We start from the raw sequence: 14865 nt of genomic DNA on the forward strand, positions 1-14865 counted from the left end.
CAGGGAGAACTTGCACCTGTTCATCTTAGAGTCAAACAGGCAACTCAAGCCTCTGTAACACCATCTTAGACTGATAGTGCATAGTACGTTTTTGTATTTCTAAGTTGTACATACAGCCATCAGAAAGTCCCCTGCCACCGGTTGTTTAAATCACTGACATAAAGAATGTATGAGCTTAAAGATCCTTCTGGCGCTCTCCTTAGGCGACTGCAACATGCCGTGAAAAGTGTCATGGAAGAGCAAACAAGTTGCTTTGTTGAGAGTTGCTTGTTTGTCAAGATTATGCTTGCATTATGCAAGAGAAGAGAAAATATTTTCACTTAAAGAATATCACATCTGAGGCATTTAACAGGGATTCTTTCAGGAGAGAGCGTGGCCTCATCTTTTTTTATTTAACTACACTTATTCAGAGATAGTGGTGTGTGATTCTGAACTTCCCTTTGCTCTTGTAACCTGTAAGATATAGTAACACAGGTGTTTATATACATTTATTCTGAATTATATAAACAGTTTATCTCCATCTAGTACCCTAAAATGAGCCCAGTGAAGCTGCTATTCATCCTCAAGTGTTTTATTGACTGACGGTTTAGGTATTTGTAGTAAATAAAAACATAAATAAATAAGGTCCATATTGCACAATAAGTACCGTATTCTCCTTCCCATACATAGATCACTCTTTATTGATTGCCAAAGATTGGATATGGCTCAGAACTAATTCACCTCTTGGACAGCATATTAATAGTGGTCAAACTGCCGACATATATTCCAGTATAAGGAGGAAATTGATTTGGCTGTGTGTTTCATTGTTATTCTTGTGGCACGCTGTTCATTGGGCTGAAACAGACTCGGGGTGAAAATGGACAAGCTGGAATAACAGAATCGAGCGGCGGCTGCGGACGCTAGGTGTCACCCTTGTGACTTTGAAATCGGTCTGCCCAAGACAGGATGTGATGGCGGCTGCGCGCGCCGGTGAGAGGCAGCAGGCGGACAGGCTGGCTGCTTAGGAGGTGTGTGTGTGTGTGTGTGTGTGTGTGTGTGTGTGTGTGTGTGTGTGTGTGTGTGTGTGTGTGTGTGTGTGTGTGTGTGTGTGTGTGTGTGTGTGTGTGTGTGTGTGTGTGTGTGTGGGGCCGTCTGTGAGAGTGTCGCTGCTTCTATCTGAATGAGAAGATGTAAGGGAGGGTGGTGATGAGAGAATATATGCAGAGCAACAAGAGGGACTTTATATTCACCCCCCTTTTTTCTTTGGCAGAGTAGTTTTCTTATTTTGTCGACAGGCGTGAATTGTTCACGTCATAAGGAGCCTCAATATTATGTCGACCTGAATTACATGGAAATAAGTGATTAACTGAATAATAGCTAATGATTGATTTGTTGTTTCTTTTCTTATAATGATAAGCGACAGTCTGGAGGTCATATTCCACCCACGTTATTATTACCGGTAACCTTTTATACATGTGGGCTTTGCAGCTGACAAACAAACGATGTAATTACAGTGAAGGCAATGTATTATTTTCCATAAGATGAAACTGTTCTGTTATTAATCTCACTCCATTATACGGTAGGCACGTGTTTACTGCTGTATATCCAAAAGTATTTAATGTAAAATTCAATGTATTAATTCATTAAGTCATTAACAGTAACCAGGTGTGAAACAGACCGTTGGTTGTGATCTTAAATAAAATGAAACCTATTATTGACCTTAGCATTTTAAAGAATACTGTGTCCCCGTGAGGTTGTGTAATTGATAAGAAGGCTCAAGGGCAATATTTAGTCGAAAACCCTTTTTTTAAATTTGTGTTACATCTAAAAAAAATAATAATAATAATAACGTGGGTTATGTATTGATTTCGCCGATGGCAAACCATGATCTAAAATCTTTTTCGTTATTGGGAGTTGCTTCACCACGGTGCCTGGTGCTGCTTAGTAAGTTCAGACGCAGCCTAGTGCAGACAAGAGACCCATGTTGGAGTGTAAATAATGTAACAAAATGTGTACAGTTGCAACTTAAAATAGAAGAAGAAAATGATATCTGGTTCTTCGGTGATGCTATCTGCTTTGGCACACAGGTTACTAAACTCTAACATGTCGCTGAGGGTCAAACAGATCCATACAAGTCCATAATAACCTCCAGGATCTCCATTGAAAGACTTGTTCCAAGTAATTTCCCATACTGTAAGAGAAAATAGGGACAGATCTGTGAAAAGTTATCCTTAGCATCCCTTCTGTGCCTCCGCTGGGAAAAATTTTGTCTGTCTTTTTTTTTTTTTTTCTGTGCGGTGCGTCTCAAAGACCCCCAAGGGTCCCCAGACCCCACTTTTGGAACCACCGCTCTCACGATCATCTCTTACACAGCATCGTGTTTCAACTTGTACGCTGTAATTGCCCGTTGAGTCGCCCATCTGCAGGAGAACAGGTAGTTGGCCGTGTTTCATTGCTGTACTTTGCCCCACCCACCAGCAGCTCAGCCCTCCTGTGTAACCCCTGATTGGCTGAGGGGATTGCAGGTCCTGAGACTGAGCGCTCGGCTCGGAGCTGCGCGGCCGCCAGTGTGCACCAGTGAAGCGAGAGGAGCGCTTGTTGGAGTCAACTAGACAGCCTACTGGCAACGAGTGGTGATTTCTTTCTTTTTTCTGCCTCAACCAGGGTGGATATAGGCTACACTGCTTCTACTTTGCTGCAGCCCAACATGAAATGCTTTTTGTACATATAGGCTCTTGCATCGGTTCCTCCCCACTTCCTTTTGGCTACATTTACAACGGATTTTTGTTGTTGTTGCATGGACTAATTATCGGGATATCTGCTGCCTTTTCCAAGTGAGATACGAGGAAATGAATTAGTAAGTAAAAGCTTCAAGACTTCGGACAGAATGAAAGACTACATCTGCTGGAAATAATAATAATAAAAAAAAAGGTAATCGGGACTTCAGTGATGTGATGAGACATTCCTGCAATCGCACCCCTGTTCTTTAGGCAAAGATATCGGGACTTAAGCTGTTGAATAATTTTGTGACTGCAGATCATTTTAGCTTTTTTTTTTTTTGATCAGATGTGCAGTTTGAAAGCATATAGCCGAAGAGGAAATTGTATCACTGCTTGTAATATCACCCACAGAGCAAGATGTTTATCCAAAATGCGACTTAAATATTTGCTGGCATCAAAGCGGAGAATTTAACACGGACTTTTTGAACCCCATTACTTCATCTGCACGGAAGATTTAAAAATTGTGTGGACCTAAGTATTTTTCCTCCTTTCAGGCCACTTGAAAATGGACAGTTCATCATATGAGTCATATGTAAGACCAGTTTGCCGCTTGAGAAGAGCTGCACGGATTTACACGGTTAAATCACTGTTGTGAGAATATTGAGCATGTTTTCACAGATCTGTCGTACCCAATGTTTCGCCCGCTGCAGTAGACCGGAGGATGTGCTCTGCCTGAGAAGAGTAAAATAGGCTAAGGCACTTGTTACAATTATAGCTTTCACACAATGATATAATTTACATACATAAGAGCTAGGCTATTCGTCACCCAAACACTTTACTGGACATTTGAATGAGATGATTAATTTGGAACAGTTTTCCTGTTTTTTTCTGACGTGCATTCTTGTGCGTAAATATCAAGGTCCTTATTAGGCAGTGAAAACTCAACAGGTACAATGCAAACCAAGGAGATGGAATTAATACAAGTAATTGCTTTCTTCCTCTTATTCTGGGTCGGGGCTGAGGCTGTAATCAACCTAAAGTATGGAATAAACGAGGAGATGAAGCCCGGGTCAGTAATTGGAAACGTGACAAAGGACGCACTAAAGCAAGGATTTGAGATTTCACTGCAGCCCCCATACTTAAAGGTTATTTCTAATTCAGAGCCACGATGGGTGGAACTCAGTCCAGCCGGAATCCTTACAACCCAAATGAAAATAGATCGGGACGTAGTTTGTCGACAGAACCCAAAGTGCATTATTTCCCTAGAAGTGATGTCAGACTCTATGGAGATCTGTGTCATCAAAGTTGAAATTGAGGATTTAAACGATAACGCACCTAGATTCCCAACGAGCCACATTGACATTGAAATTTCTGAGAATGCCTCCCCTGGTACCAGGTTTCCCCTAGAGGGGGCAAGCGATCCGGACTCGGGGATCTTTGGAGTGCAATCATATTCCATCACCCCAAATGAGCTTTTCGGACTAGAAATAAAGACCAGAGGGGATGGGACCAAAATTGCTGAGCTTGTTGTGCAAAAGTCGTTAGACAGGGAGACCCAGTCCCACTATACATATGAAATCAGCGCAGAAGATGGAGGAGACCCTCCTAAGATAGGCGCGGTCCAGTTAAATATCAAGGTAATTGATTCTAATGACAACAACCCCGTTTTTGACGAGCCAGTGTATACTGTTAATGTGATGGAGAATTCCCCCATCAATACATTAGTGGTAGACTTGAATGCAACGGATCCCGACGAGGGCACTAACGGAGAGATTGTGTACTCGTTCAACAGTTACGTCACCGAGAAAACGAGGGATACGTTTAAAATTGACCCCAGAACTGGGATCATCACTGTCAACGGTGTTTTGGATTATGAAACGGCGCAAATATATGAAATCGACGTCCAGGCCAAAGATTTAGGTCCCAACTCTATCCCAGCTCACTGCAAAGTCACAGTGAATGTGATGGACACGAACGATAACCCACCTGTCATCAGTATACTCTCACTGAACACAGAGATGGTCGAAGTTAGTGAAAACGCGCAGCGTGGATATGTCATAGCGCTAGTGAGGGTGTCAGATAAGGATTCTGGGGCAAACGGCAAAGTGCAGTGCAGGCTGCAGGGCAATGTTCCTTTCAGACTTCAAGAATACGAGAGCTTCTCCACTATACTTGTTGATGGCAGGCTGGACAGAGAGCAAAAGGACACATACAACCTGACTATCCAAGCGGAGGACAGTGGCATGCCTCCTTTACGCGCCACAAAGTCTTTGGTAATCAAAGTCACAGATGAAAATGACAACCCTCCCCACTTCCTTAAACCACACTATCAAGAGATGGTGATGGAAAACAACCTTCCTGGTTCATGTCTGCTAGCAGTGTCAGCAGAAGACCCGGACCTGGGGATGAATGGCACAGTTTCCTACTCCATAGTCCCCGGTGAGATTAAGCACATGGATGTAAACACATATGTCAGCATAAACCCATCAGGCCGCATTTACTCCATGAGATCATTCGACCATGAATACACCAGGACTTTTGATTTCAAAGTGTTGGCCAGAGACAATGGTAATCCCTCTCTGTCGAGTAACGCCACGGTGCGTATTGTTGTCTTGGATGTCAACGATAACACACCTGTTATGACAAACCCTCCACTAGTTAATGGCACAGCGGAGGTTTCCATCCCAAGAAACGCTGGGGTGGGTTACATGGTGACCCAAGTCAAAGCAGACGACTATGATGAGGGGGAGAACGGGCGGCTGGCCTACACCATCTCAGAGGGGGACAGGGCTTTCTTTGAAATCGACCAGGTGAACGGAGAGGTGCGCTCCACCAGGATGTTTGGAGAAAACGCCAAATCCACCTACGAGATCACAGTGGTGGCGAGGGACCACGGCAAGCCCTCCCTGTCCGCCTCGGCCTACATCGTGGTGTACCTGTCTCCAGACCTGAACGCACAGGAGTCTATTGGACCTGTCAACCTGTCCCTCATCTTCATCATCGCTCTGGGCTCTATCGCAGCCATCCTGTTTGTCACTATGATATTTGTGGCGATCAAGTGCAAGAGGGATAACAAGGAGATCCGGACGTACAACTGCAGGTACTGACTAAATCTCGTGTGTGTGTGTGTGTGTGTGTGTGTGTGTGTGTGTGTGTGTGTGTGTGTGTCGTCGTGCGCCCGTGCCTGTGTCCGCGATCGTGCCTGAAACTGCGAGTTGTGAGTGCATTGCTTTTGTCATGCAGCATGTAGAGGCCTCAGTGTGAGGACTGCAGATTTTTTTTTTCCCCCACAGCTGAAACTGAGGTAGACGATAAACCCGACTGCTTTAAACCACACACATTCTGCTCAGGCCCAGTGGTCCATGTCAAGGAAACGTGATTGATTGATTTAATCCTTCCATTGTAACCAATTGACTCATAAATATGACGGTTCAACTGTCATGTTCAATTTGCGGGCGTGTTGCCGGACAATTAACGCCCCACTGGTTCAATAGCAGTCCCAGACATTTATTATTTAACGTCGACCGTAGCTGATTGGCTGTTATCAGCTTTAATCCAGTGTGATTATGGACAGTCCTCTAGGATCACTCAGATTTGCCTCTGCTTTGTTCTGCAACATAAGAAATATTTGCAGCAACAATAAAATGAAAAAAAGTAGTTTAGATTATAAAAAAAAAAAATATCATGTAAATCACATCATCATTAACTATTTACCCAGTTTCCTGGAAAGGAGGAGAATATAATTTTCTTGGACCTTGCCTATTGAACATTCTGTTTTGTTCATCAATCTGAACATCAGCTCTGGCTTTGATTTCCCTGTGCCACTTTACCACTAAAAATTTACATATAGATTGGATTTGAGAATTTAACCTAAAGCTATAATCATATTTTGCTCCAAACATAATTTTGTTAATTCAAAGTTTACTAGGGTCATTTTTCATGCATGTAGTCATAACACAATTTCTAAAACTCCCCCAGTACTGGTGGGATTTTTTTTTTTTACCGATATAGATTATGAATTGCGTCTTTTTAATTCTCATGTAATGTTTGGGTGAAATTGTCACCACCTTGAAGTGCTTTTCAACATTTTGTGAATTGCAGAACTTCAATTTTATAATACATTCTTGTTCTCTCTCTAGTAGCTCTAAGAAAAAGCACTCCAGTTACATTTACAGTGTTAAAAGGATGAACCCACATCTAATTATAGGAATACAAAAAAATACTTTTAAACGTGTTTTATTCAAACCTGATTTGATTCAGAATGATGCCAGCATGTTGACTTCCTGATCACAACAGCTACTTTCTGCAATATCATCTATTTCATGTCAGTTATACGTATTGTTCAGAAAAGAAAAAATAATAGACACCAATACATATTCCAAAATCATAACTGCTCTCAGTACTTTACTCTCCTAGTGTGAGCAACTCTCTCTGCTGGTTGCTTTAATCAGCTCTGATGTGTTCTGCTTCTTAGTCGCCACCTCGAATATGAGGAGCAGTTATCTCCAATTTATTGCTTGTCCTGTCAGTCTGTCTGACTCTGAAGATTTCCCCTCCCAGATTTCAATTTAGACATAGAGTAGAGAGACAACTTGTTAAATGATCAATGAAAAAGAGATGGAGTATTTTCTACTCTTCCTGCTGCCCTTTTTCTTTCCTCTGAATCAAAGGGGGTTGCAGAATGGGGGAGAGAGCTGTTTTGAAGATGCAATCTAAAAGAAAAATGAAAAGGACAAACTGCAGTCGAGCGTTTTAGCCAGGGTGATTTTAGAAGCGACAGAGGATTAGAGATGCATTTTAGTGAGGAACAGAGGCCAGTGGGGGCTAGTATAGCAGAATCAGGAACAGAGATATTGCAATTTCATGGGTAACTATAGTTTTGTTGTGGGCTTTAACAGAAAATAAACCATATGCTCCATGCCGTAAGGTTAAAAAAATGGCCTCCCCCAGAGTTTAAAGTAATGCAGATGGTAAAAAAAAATCACAAATTATAAGGAATATGTTAAGTGACGTTTGTAGTCATCACTATAAAGAACATAGCATCTGTTCTCGTGTGTAAAAATGCAAGGCTGTGCGAAGAATGGATTTTTTCCCCAGTCTGAGGATCCTTTGATAAAACATGGCTGTGTTGCTCATTTGCTCTTATTAAAGTCAAAATACTCAGTTCAAGTTTGCAGTAGCCATAGAGAGCAGCTAAATGAATTTGAATCTGCAGTTCTCGCGCACTCTGTGATGCTAGTGGGCTCACTTGATAATAAAAGAAAAAAATGGAATTAGTGTGGGTTGTGTGCTTTGCATATGATTGCATATACCGGTAGTACTGCTCAGTACCAGTGTGTTCTTTTGCTTTGCCTCTGTGGTTTTGGCATGTTTGCATATTGTCTGCCTGTTTGTGACATGTCGATTGTTGAGCATGCAAATGCAAACAAACAAGGGATAACAGCTCCATTGCAAGCCGGGAGTGGGGAGTCACCTAAGTGTGCTGTTCCACTCCTGGACATGGGCAATGAGCGTTTGTCTGGCACCCATGATCGAACAGCGCCCTAGCTGGCATGGCGGGCACGCTTTTTGACCGTGTGGACAGGGGAAGGGAAGGCAGAACACTGCTTTATTGAGTCTGTTCAGTTTCTTCTACTTGCGCAGGGTGGCGGAGTACTCATATGGCAACCAGAAGAAGTCCAGCAAGAAGAAGAAGCTGAGCAAGAACGACATCCGCCTGGTGCCACGTGACGTCGAGGAGACAGACAAGATGAATGTGGTGAGTTGCTCGTCTCTCACCTCCTCGCTCAACTACTTCGACTACCACCAGCAGAGCCTGCCGCTGGGCTGCAGGCGCTCCGAGAGCACCTTCCTCAACGTGGAGAACCAGAACTCACGCAATGCAGCTCCCAACCATGGCTATCAGCACCCGTTCACTGGGCAGGGCCACCAGCAGCCAGACCTCATCATCAACGGCATGCCACTGCCAGAGGTGAGATACACTCCGCTGTGCTCCGTCCTAAATACTTGGCTGTGCTGCTTTGGGGATGAGGAAAAGGGGAGGTTTGGTTTTAAAATGGATTCTCATGACTAAACGTAAAGGAACACATTTTCATTCATTATTATTAACAGGTCTCCTTGATTGTGCTGCATCTCAAGAATGAGCTTTGAAGAAGTAATGCACCACCTTTCAACACATCTCAAAGTCAAGTGAAATTTTGCATTCCATCACAGATTATAATGTCAGTGAAATGTCCCCCCCCCCCGAAATGCCATGTGTGACGCTTTGTCAGTCAATCTGAGTGGAATCCTTCAAGGCATTTCAAGGGGCTGAGACATTGAGGCTGACCTGTGACTGAGAGCGCTTTGCCAAGCAGTATTTGGATGCCTGACAAAGTAGATTATTTGGCCTCTCTTACTCCACATGTTCTCTTCTGCTTTTATTTGTCAGTGCTGAGCTATTGCAAAAAAGAACAGGAGTTTGAGCACCTGCCAGATGTATTGACCCGGCTAATCAGCTCCACCACTCGTCATTTTTGGTGCTAGCAGAAAGAAAAATCATTGCTTAAGTGCTTTATCTGTGTGTTGTCCATTTGGCTGCAGTGTTACCGCATGGCTGCTCTAGTCTGCACAGCCAGCCACTGAATTACCCTGACATACCATGCATGGCTCCAGCAGAGCAAACGTCTGACTTGAAAGACTATTCAGGCTGACGGAGTGTATGCAAACCTCCTGATCTTTAGTTTATTGATTTTTGTATGTATGAACTGGTCTATTGGATTCTTTTGGAACAATTTCTCTTCATGACCCACTTCTCCTTCATCCCAAGGGAGAAAGGGGCATTTATGTTTGTATGTGTGTGTGTGTGTGTGTGTGTGTGTGTGTGTGTGTGTGTGTGTGTGTGTGTGTGTGTGTGAGGGAGAAAATGTGCATCTGTGTGCATCTGTGTGCATCTGTGGTGTGTGTGTGTGTGTGTGTGTGTGTTTGTATAAGAATGTCTATGATGCTCACTCCTATAGACAGCAGCAAATAAGCTCCAGCTCCACGTACACACACGCACTTGTAATTGATGACTCCAATCTCCGTTTGACATTCAGTGAGAAGAAGGTGGGGGGTTGGGAGTGTGGGTCTTAAAACAAGAAACACAAGATGGATATTGATGTATTGACTGGATGATCCAGAGAGATCCAGGCACCGGTGGATCCTGAGGGGTCAATGAGACCTACTTACAGGCAAGCTGATTTACTGGGCCTGTCTGAGCTGGTTCTGACTGAGTGTGTGTGTGTGTGAGTAACGCAGGCGGAAGGAATGAGAAATGTTGTTGGGGGTTGTCCTGTGGTGTTATCTGGTGAGTGGAGGCAGAGGTGGTGGATTCAGCAGGTACACGCAGTGACCCGTGTGCTGTGATTGTATTCGCTGGTAGGTAGTGCTATGCAGGTCAGCACCAGCCTTTCCTCAGCCGAAACAATGTGGGTCTGACTACACAAAGAAATCATTGAAACAAATAGATCTGCACACCAATTCATGACATCTTTTTTTTATCCAGTATCCATCCTGTTGGGCACAGGGATGTGCATGTCTTTTTTTATCGTTTCTTACTACACAAAGAAACATTGTAAAAAGCTTTAGCAAGCATCCTGTCTCTGTGGCTTAACCATCCAATAAAAGCACATTTGCCGCAGGATTAGGAGAGCCTTTATGTGTTTCAGCTAATGAAAAAGTGGAGAGGGAGACAAATAGGGTTGAAGATTGATTTAGATGATTCCATATGCAAAGCTTGGAGTATTCTTGATTGAGCCATGTGAGGGCAGATAGGAAGATAAGAAGGGAAGAAGTGAGCGAGGGTGAATGAGTCTTAGTGCCAGGTGTCTGAGCCCTGACAACGTTTTCTCATTTGGTTAGAGTCAGTTGATTAGCTTGATAGAAGTCCAGCCTGTTTAGCATGCAGCTTCCATTGCGCTCCGCCTTGCACATGATGTTGACAAACATCTCTTTGACCAGGCCTTTGCATATTTTCCCTCGACTGAGAAAAAGAGAACCTGCGACTGAGAAAATAAGTGAGAAATAGCAATAGCAATAGTAGCAAAAGCATGCCATATACCCTCCAACAGAGTAAACCCAGCGCAACAGCAGTTGTCATTGTTGTCTTTCCTCCCCATGGTGACATTTGCAAGAGACAGAAGCTCTACAGTATGTACAAATGTTGCTCTTAAATAAAAAATATTTTCAGTATAAATACAATGCCATTTATAGCACAAACAAAGAGCAGTGAAATGATTGATAATTGCTTTGTTACAATGAGCAAGCTTGAGCTTGAAACCACTTGACTCCCCAAGTCCTCAACCCATATCCCATTGACTGGCTAGGACACACGAGTGGCTGCACTGTTGTGATTACTAAGGCTGCTTAGTCCCCCCAAAAAATATTTTTTTATCCTGAGGGCAACCTCATAATTATCCATGATTCATTTATCCGTGGCGGAAGAGCTTTTTGTTTTTACACCAGGGCACAATGATAACTCTGGGTTTGTTTCTTTTCCAAACATGTAGATTAAAATGATCGTAGCCCTCAGAATGTGGATACGAGGTCAGATCAGATTTGCAAATGGAGGTAAAGAGGATATGGGCTAGTGTCTATTTGTAAATTATGTTGTTGATCGATACAAAGTTCTCCTCCATTGTTAGTTTATGTGGGGCAGCGAACATCCTGCTCATGTCAGAGCAGCTGGAGTCGAGCTTTTCCTACTTCAGACAAAGCACGCTGGCACACACACACACACGTACACACACAAACACAGCACACTTGGCCAAGATAACAGTGACAGGTCTCCCTGAAGGCCTCATACCTGCAATTGCATTGTGTATATTGTATTTTCCCTTGTGAGAATGTGTACCAGCATATACCTTCCTGAACATCGCTGTCCATTGTTTTGAAAAGCATCAGCTGTGAGATGTTTGTTAGACCTGCCTGTGGTAGCACTAATATGAACGCTCACAGGAGAATAGAGCTGTCTTCCATGGCTTAATTATAGTGAATCACTTGGTGGGGGAGACAATTATAAAGCAATGGAATGGCCTTTGGCTAGAATGTTTTTTAATTTGTAATGTGTACTAAAGCTTCTCACACCTGTGATTCCAAATAATGAGCATAGCGGGCAAATGATATATCTTACTTTATCGATTAGCCTTATTTCAGGAGATTTTTCTGTTACACAGGTGATAAATTAATCAGGAAAAGGTTATAAATGGATCTAAATAAAGGGGGGTTAGACTTTGCACTACATGGTGTAAGATGTTTGGTATTGAGTGCACTTCCCAAGTTTAGTTAATTGATAATTGATGCAATCATCCTCCGGATGCTCTCTGCGCTGTTTCCTTAAAGATACTGGAACTTCATAAGTCTCAGTGATCCTGTATTGTAGTGTACGCCACAGTGTCAGGTTCAGACTGTGACAAAAGAGAAATGGATGTACATTTTGCGTTTGTTTGTTCAGTTCTCATAGTCAATCAAAGGAACCTAAATGAGTAAATGAAAATTGAAAATTGAAACAACTGACAGGGTATGTCAGTGCACCAGTCTTGCTGTTTTTCCCTGTTAGTAATGAAGATGTTTTGATATTGCTGTAGAAGAGACAACAGGGAGTGGTTCCAGCGAGGCTGCACATCCCTCGCTATCACTTCACATCAGGACATGCATCCCATATGCATGGGAGCAATCAAACGTGTCATATTGAGCATGCAAAGTAGATGTCATGCTGTCATTGCACACTACACATCTGTTGAAACTGCCAATCTCCGCCTCACACATGTACTTACGAATACATGCACACACAATATTTCTTATGGAGTGTCACATTTATTTGAAATATGGGCTGTGACATTATCATTTACATCATTATTACCGACACAGAAATCTCAAAGAAAGGAGAAACGAGAGGCATAATCCAATATATTCGATAATCAAACACGGTTGTGATTATGCATTTAAAGCAACACTATGTAACTTTTCCCGCTTTGGTCCCCCTACAGGTTGGAAGCGGAATTGTCCATTACATTACATTTTGCAAGTTTGCCAGATCGGGTAGCGGATACTATGTAATGTAATGGACAATTCCGCCTTCAACCTGTAGGGGGACCAAAGCGGGAAAAGTTACATAGTGTTGCTTTAAAGCACTATATGTTGTTTGGATATTTCCTGAATAGTTTCTATCATTGTCATAGATTTCATACGACAGCTAGTGTTAATGAAACACTTTACTTCAGTTGTTAACTGTTTCCCTCAGTTAGGACAGATTTACAGTATATGAAATAATTTATAACCCCTTCGTTGACAGAAAGTAGAGAACATTCACAATTGGTTGAAAGTGTAACTGGGAGATGACAACAGGGCAAGCAGAGACACAGAAAGTGGAAGTAAAACTTGTGTACAGCTCTCACGTTGCTGAATGCGTGCATTACTGCAAAGGGAGACATCTTTCAAAATGCAACATTTCACATGCTTTCTTTTAAATGTTTGCTCTGTCTGAGTGTCAGCTTTGTATTCACAGTTTTCAATGCCAATGAAGTGAATAGATCTTAAAAGTGAATGAGTCTGACATTTTCAGAAAATCTAATTGAAAAGCGTCCCTAGTTATGGTCTATGCATCTAAAACAGGATGAACATTAGACTTACATAAATGAAAGAACCCTTCTGTCCTTTACACCTATGGGCACAATAGTAGCTCAAACCAACCCCTGTCTAGTCCCAGGCAATGAGATCCCTGCTTTTGATTTAAAAACAATTAAGTATAGGCTACATTTTTGTAAATTTATTGATTACGTGATCCCTTTAACCAGTCTAAATTTCAGTATACAGTACTAGAAACTGAATGGCATACAGCCAATGTCTGGTCAAAAAGCTTTATGAGAAAAAACAGCCAGATTCTCTGACAATACTAAACCTCCTAAACTCTGAACAGCTCAGATAGAAAGACTAATTATGGTGGAAAGTAAACAACTACAGACATACAGATATAGTGCAATAAGGGAAGAGATACATAACTGCCTAATCTTAAAAGCCAGTTTTTAAATTGATTTTTGATGTGTTGAAAGAGTGGTAGGTGTATGTTGCAAGTCTCCTCCTTTCAAAGGATTTGAGAAAGAATCGTTTTATCTCCAAAAGCTTCAGATGCGCACTGATTGAGTGGCACATGAACCTCTTAATTATTTAGAGAGGTTATTTGTAAGGCGCAGACTTCAGAAATGCTCTGCTTTTCAAGTGTCAGTGTTTATAAGGTGAAATAAAGCCTTGTCTGTCAGAAATAAATTAACAGTGTGACAGTGATGTACTCAGTGCCCTCTTTATTGCATTCCTCAGCTGGCTCCTCCCATCGTGTTTAACACACAAAGCTGGTGAAGCTGTAGGGTGATTTTGTGACATTACTCACAAGATGGTTTTCACTTCATGCACAACCAGTGCTACTTTTACACTTGGTTGGGTTTTCATAGCCTTGACCCCAACTCGCAACACCCCATCACTGCACGTCATTCTCGATGTTGCAGAGGTACAATGAAATGACATAACAACCCCAGGCAGCCATTCAGAAGCAGCCGGGCCCGCCGGGTTGCCACCCTTTCGTTGGGATCAGGGCATACAGCCAAAGAGCTGAAGAGTCAAAACACATGAGTGACGGCGTCTGATGTCCACACGTCACTGTATGTGTCCTTAACCACATGTGACTGGTGAGGAGCATGCAGAGGGAGTAATAGCTACTGTAGTGAAATGGCAAGGCCTAGAAAAACCAGGAGCGAGAGATCTATTTATAGAATCCCAATGATTTTCTGCAACCTGTATTGCTGCTGCCTGAAACATGTTATTTTTCTCTGTAAAATGTGGTGTCAGGATGGGGAAGAGATTTCATTGCACAAACCATATCAACATCTACAGAAAGCAATAATGTCTCTTTTCTATTGTTAGTGCAATATGTTTTTCCCCTGAAAAAACAACTGTATTATTATTTCAATGTACCTGCAAACGTAGGAGGTGGTATTAACAAAGTAGAGTGATTTCAGTATACATTTTGCAGCAACTCTATTTGCTTACAATCTGGACAGTCCAGGATGAACTCATCAAATGGTTGAACATCTTGATGAAATATATATAAATATATATATGCAACAGCAGACGTTTTCAAACTGTGTTATACACC

The 14865-nt window shown here is 42.3% G+C and overlaps 1 protein-coding gene across 7 annotated transcripts in view; it reads left to right on the forward strand.

Annotated features, from left to right (window-relative positions):
• Nucleotides 1-2527: 2527 nt before the first annotated feature.
• pcdh19 (protocadherin 19) overlaps nt 2528-14865 on the forward strand; it is a 53889-nt gene continuing 41551 nt past the window's right edge. For 2 of the 7 annotated variants that reach the window (XM_039813523.1, XM_039813524.1), the window contains exons 1-2: nt 2528-5799; nt 8325-8670. In XM_039813523.1, coding sequence (XP_039669457.1) covers nt 3653-5799; nt 8325-8670 — 2493 coding nt within the window. In that variant the 5' untranslated portion in view covers nt 2528-3652. The remainder of the gene's footprint in view (nt 5800-8324; nt 8671-14865) is intronic. The other 5 variants (XM_039813527.1, XM_039813528.1, XM_039813525.1 and 2 more) reach the window with 3 other exon arrangements.

The sequence above is a fragment of the Perca fluviatilis genome, chromosome 10 (genome assembly GCF_010015445.1).
Source record: "Perca fluviatilis chromosome 10, GENO_Pfluv_1.0, whole genome shotgun sequence".
NCBI lineage: Eukaryota > Metazoa > Chordata > Actinopteri > Perciformes > Percidae > Perca > Perca fluviatilis.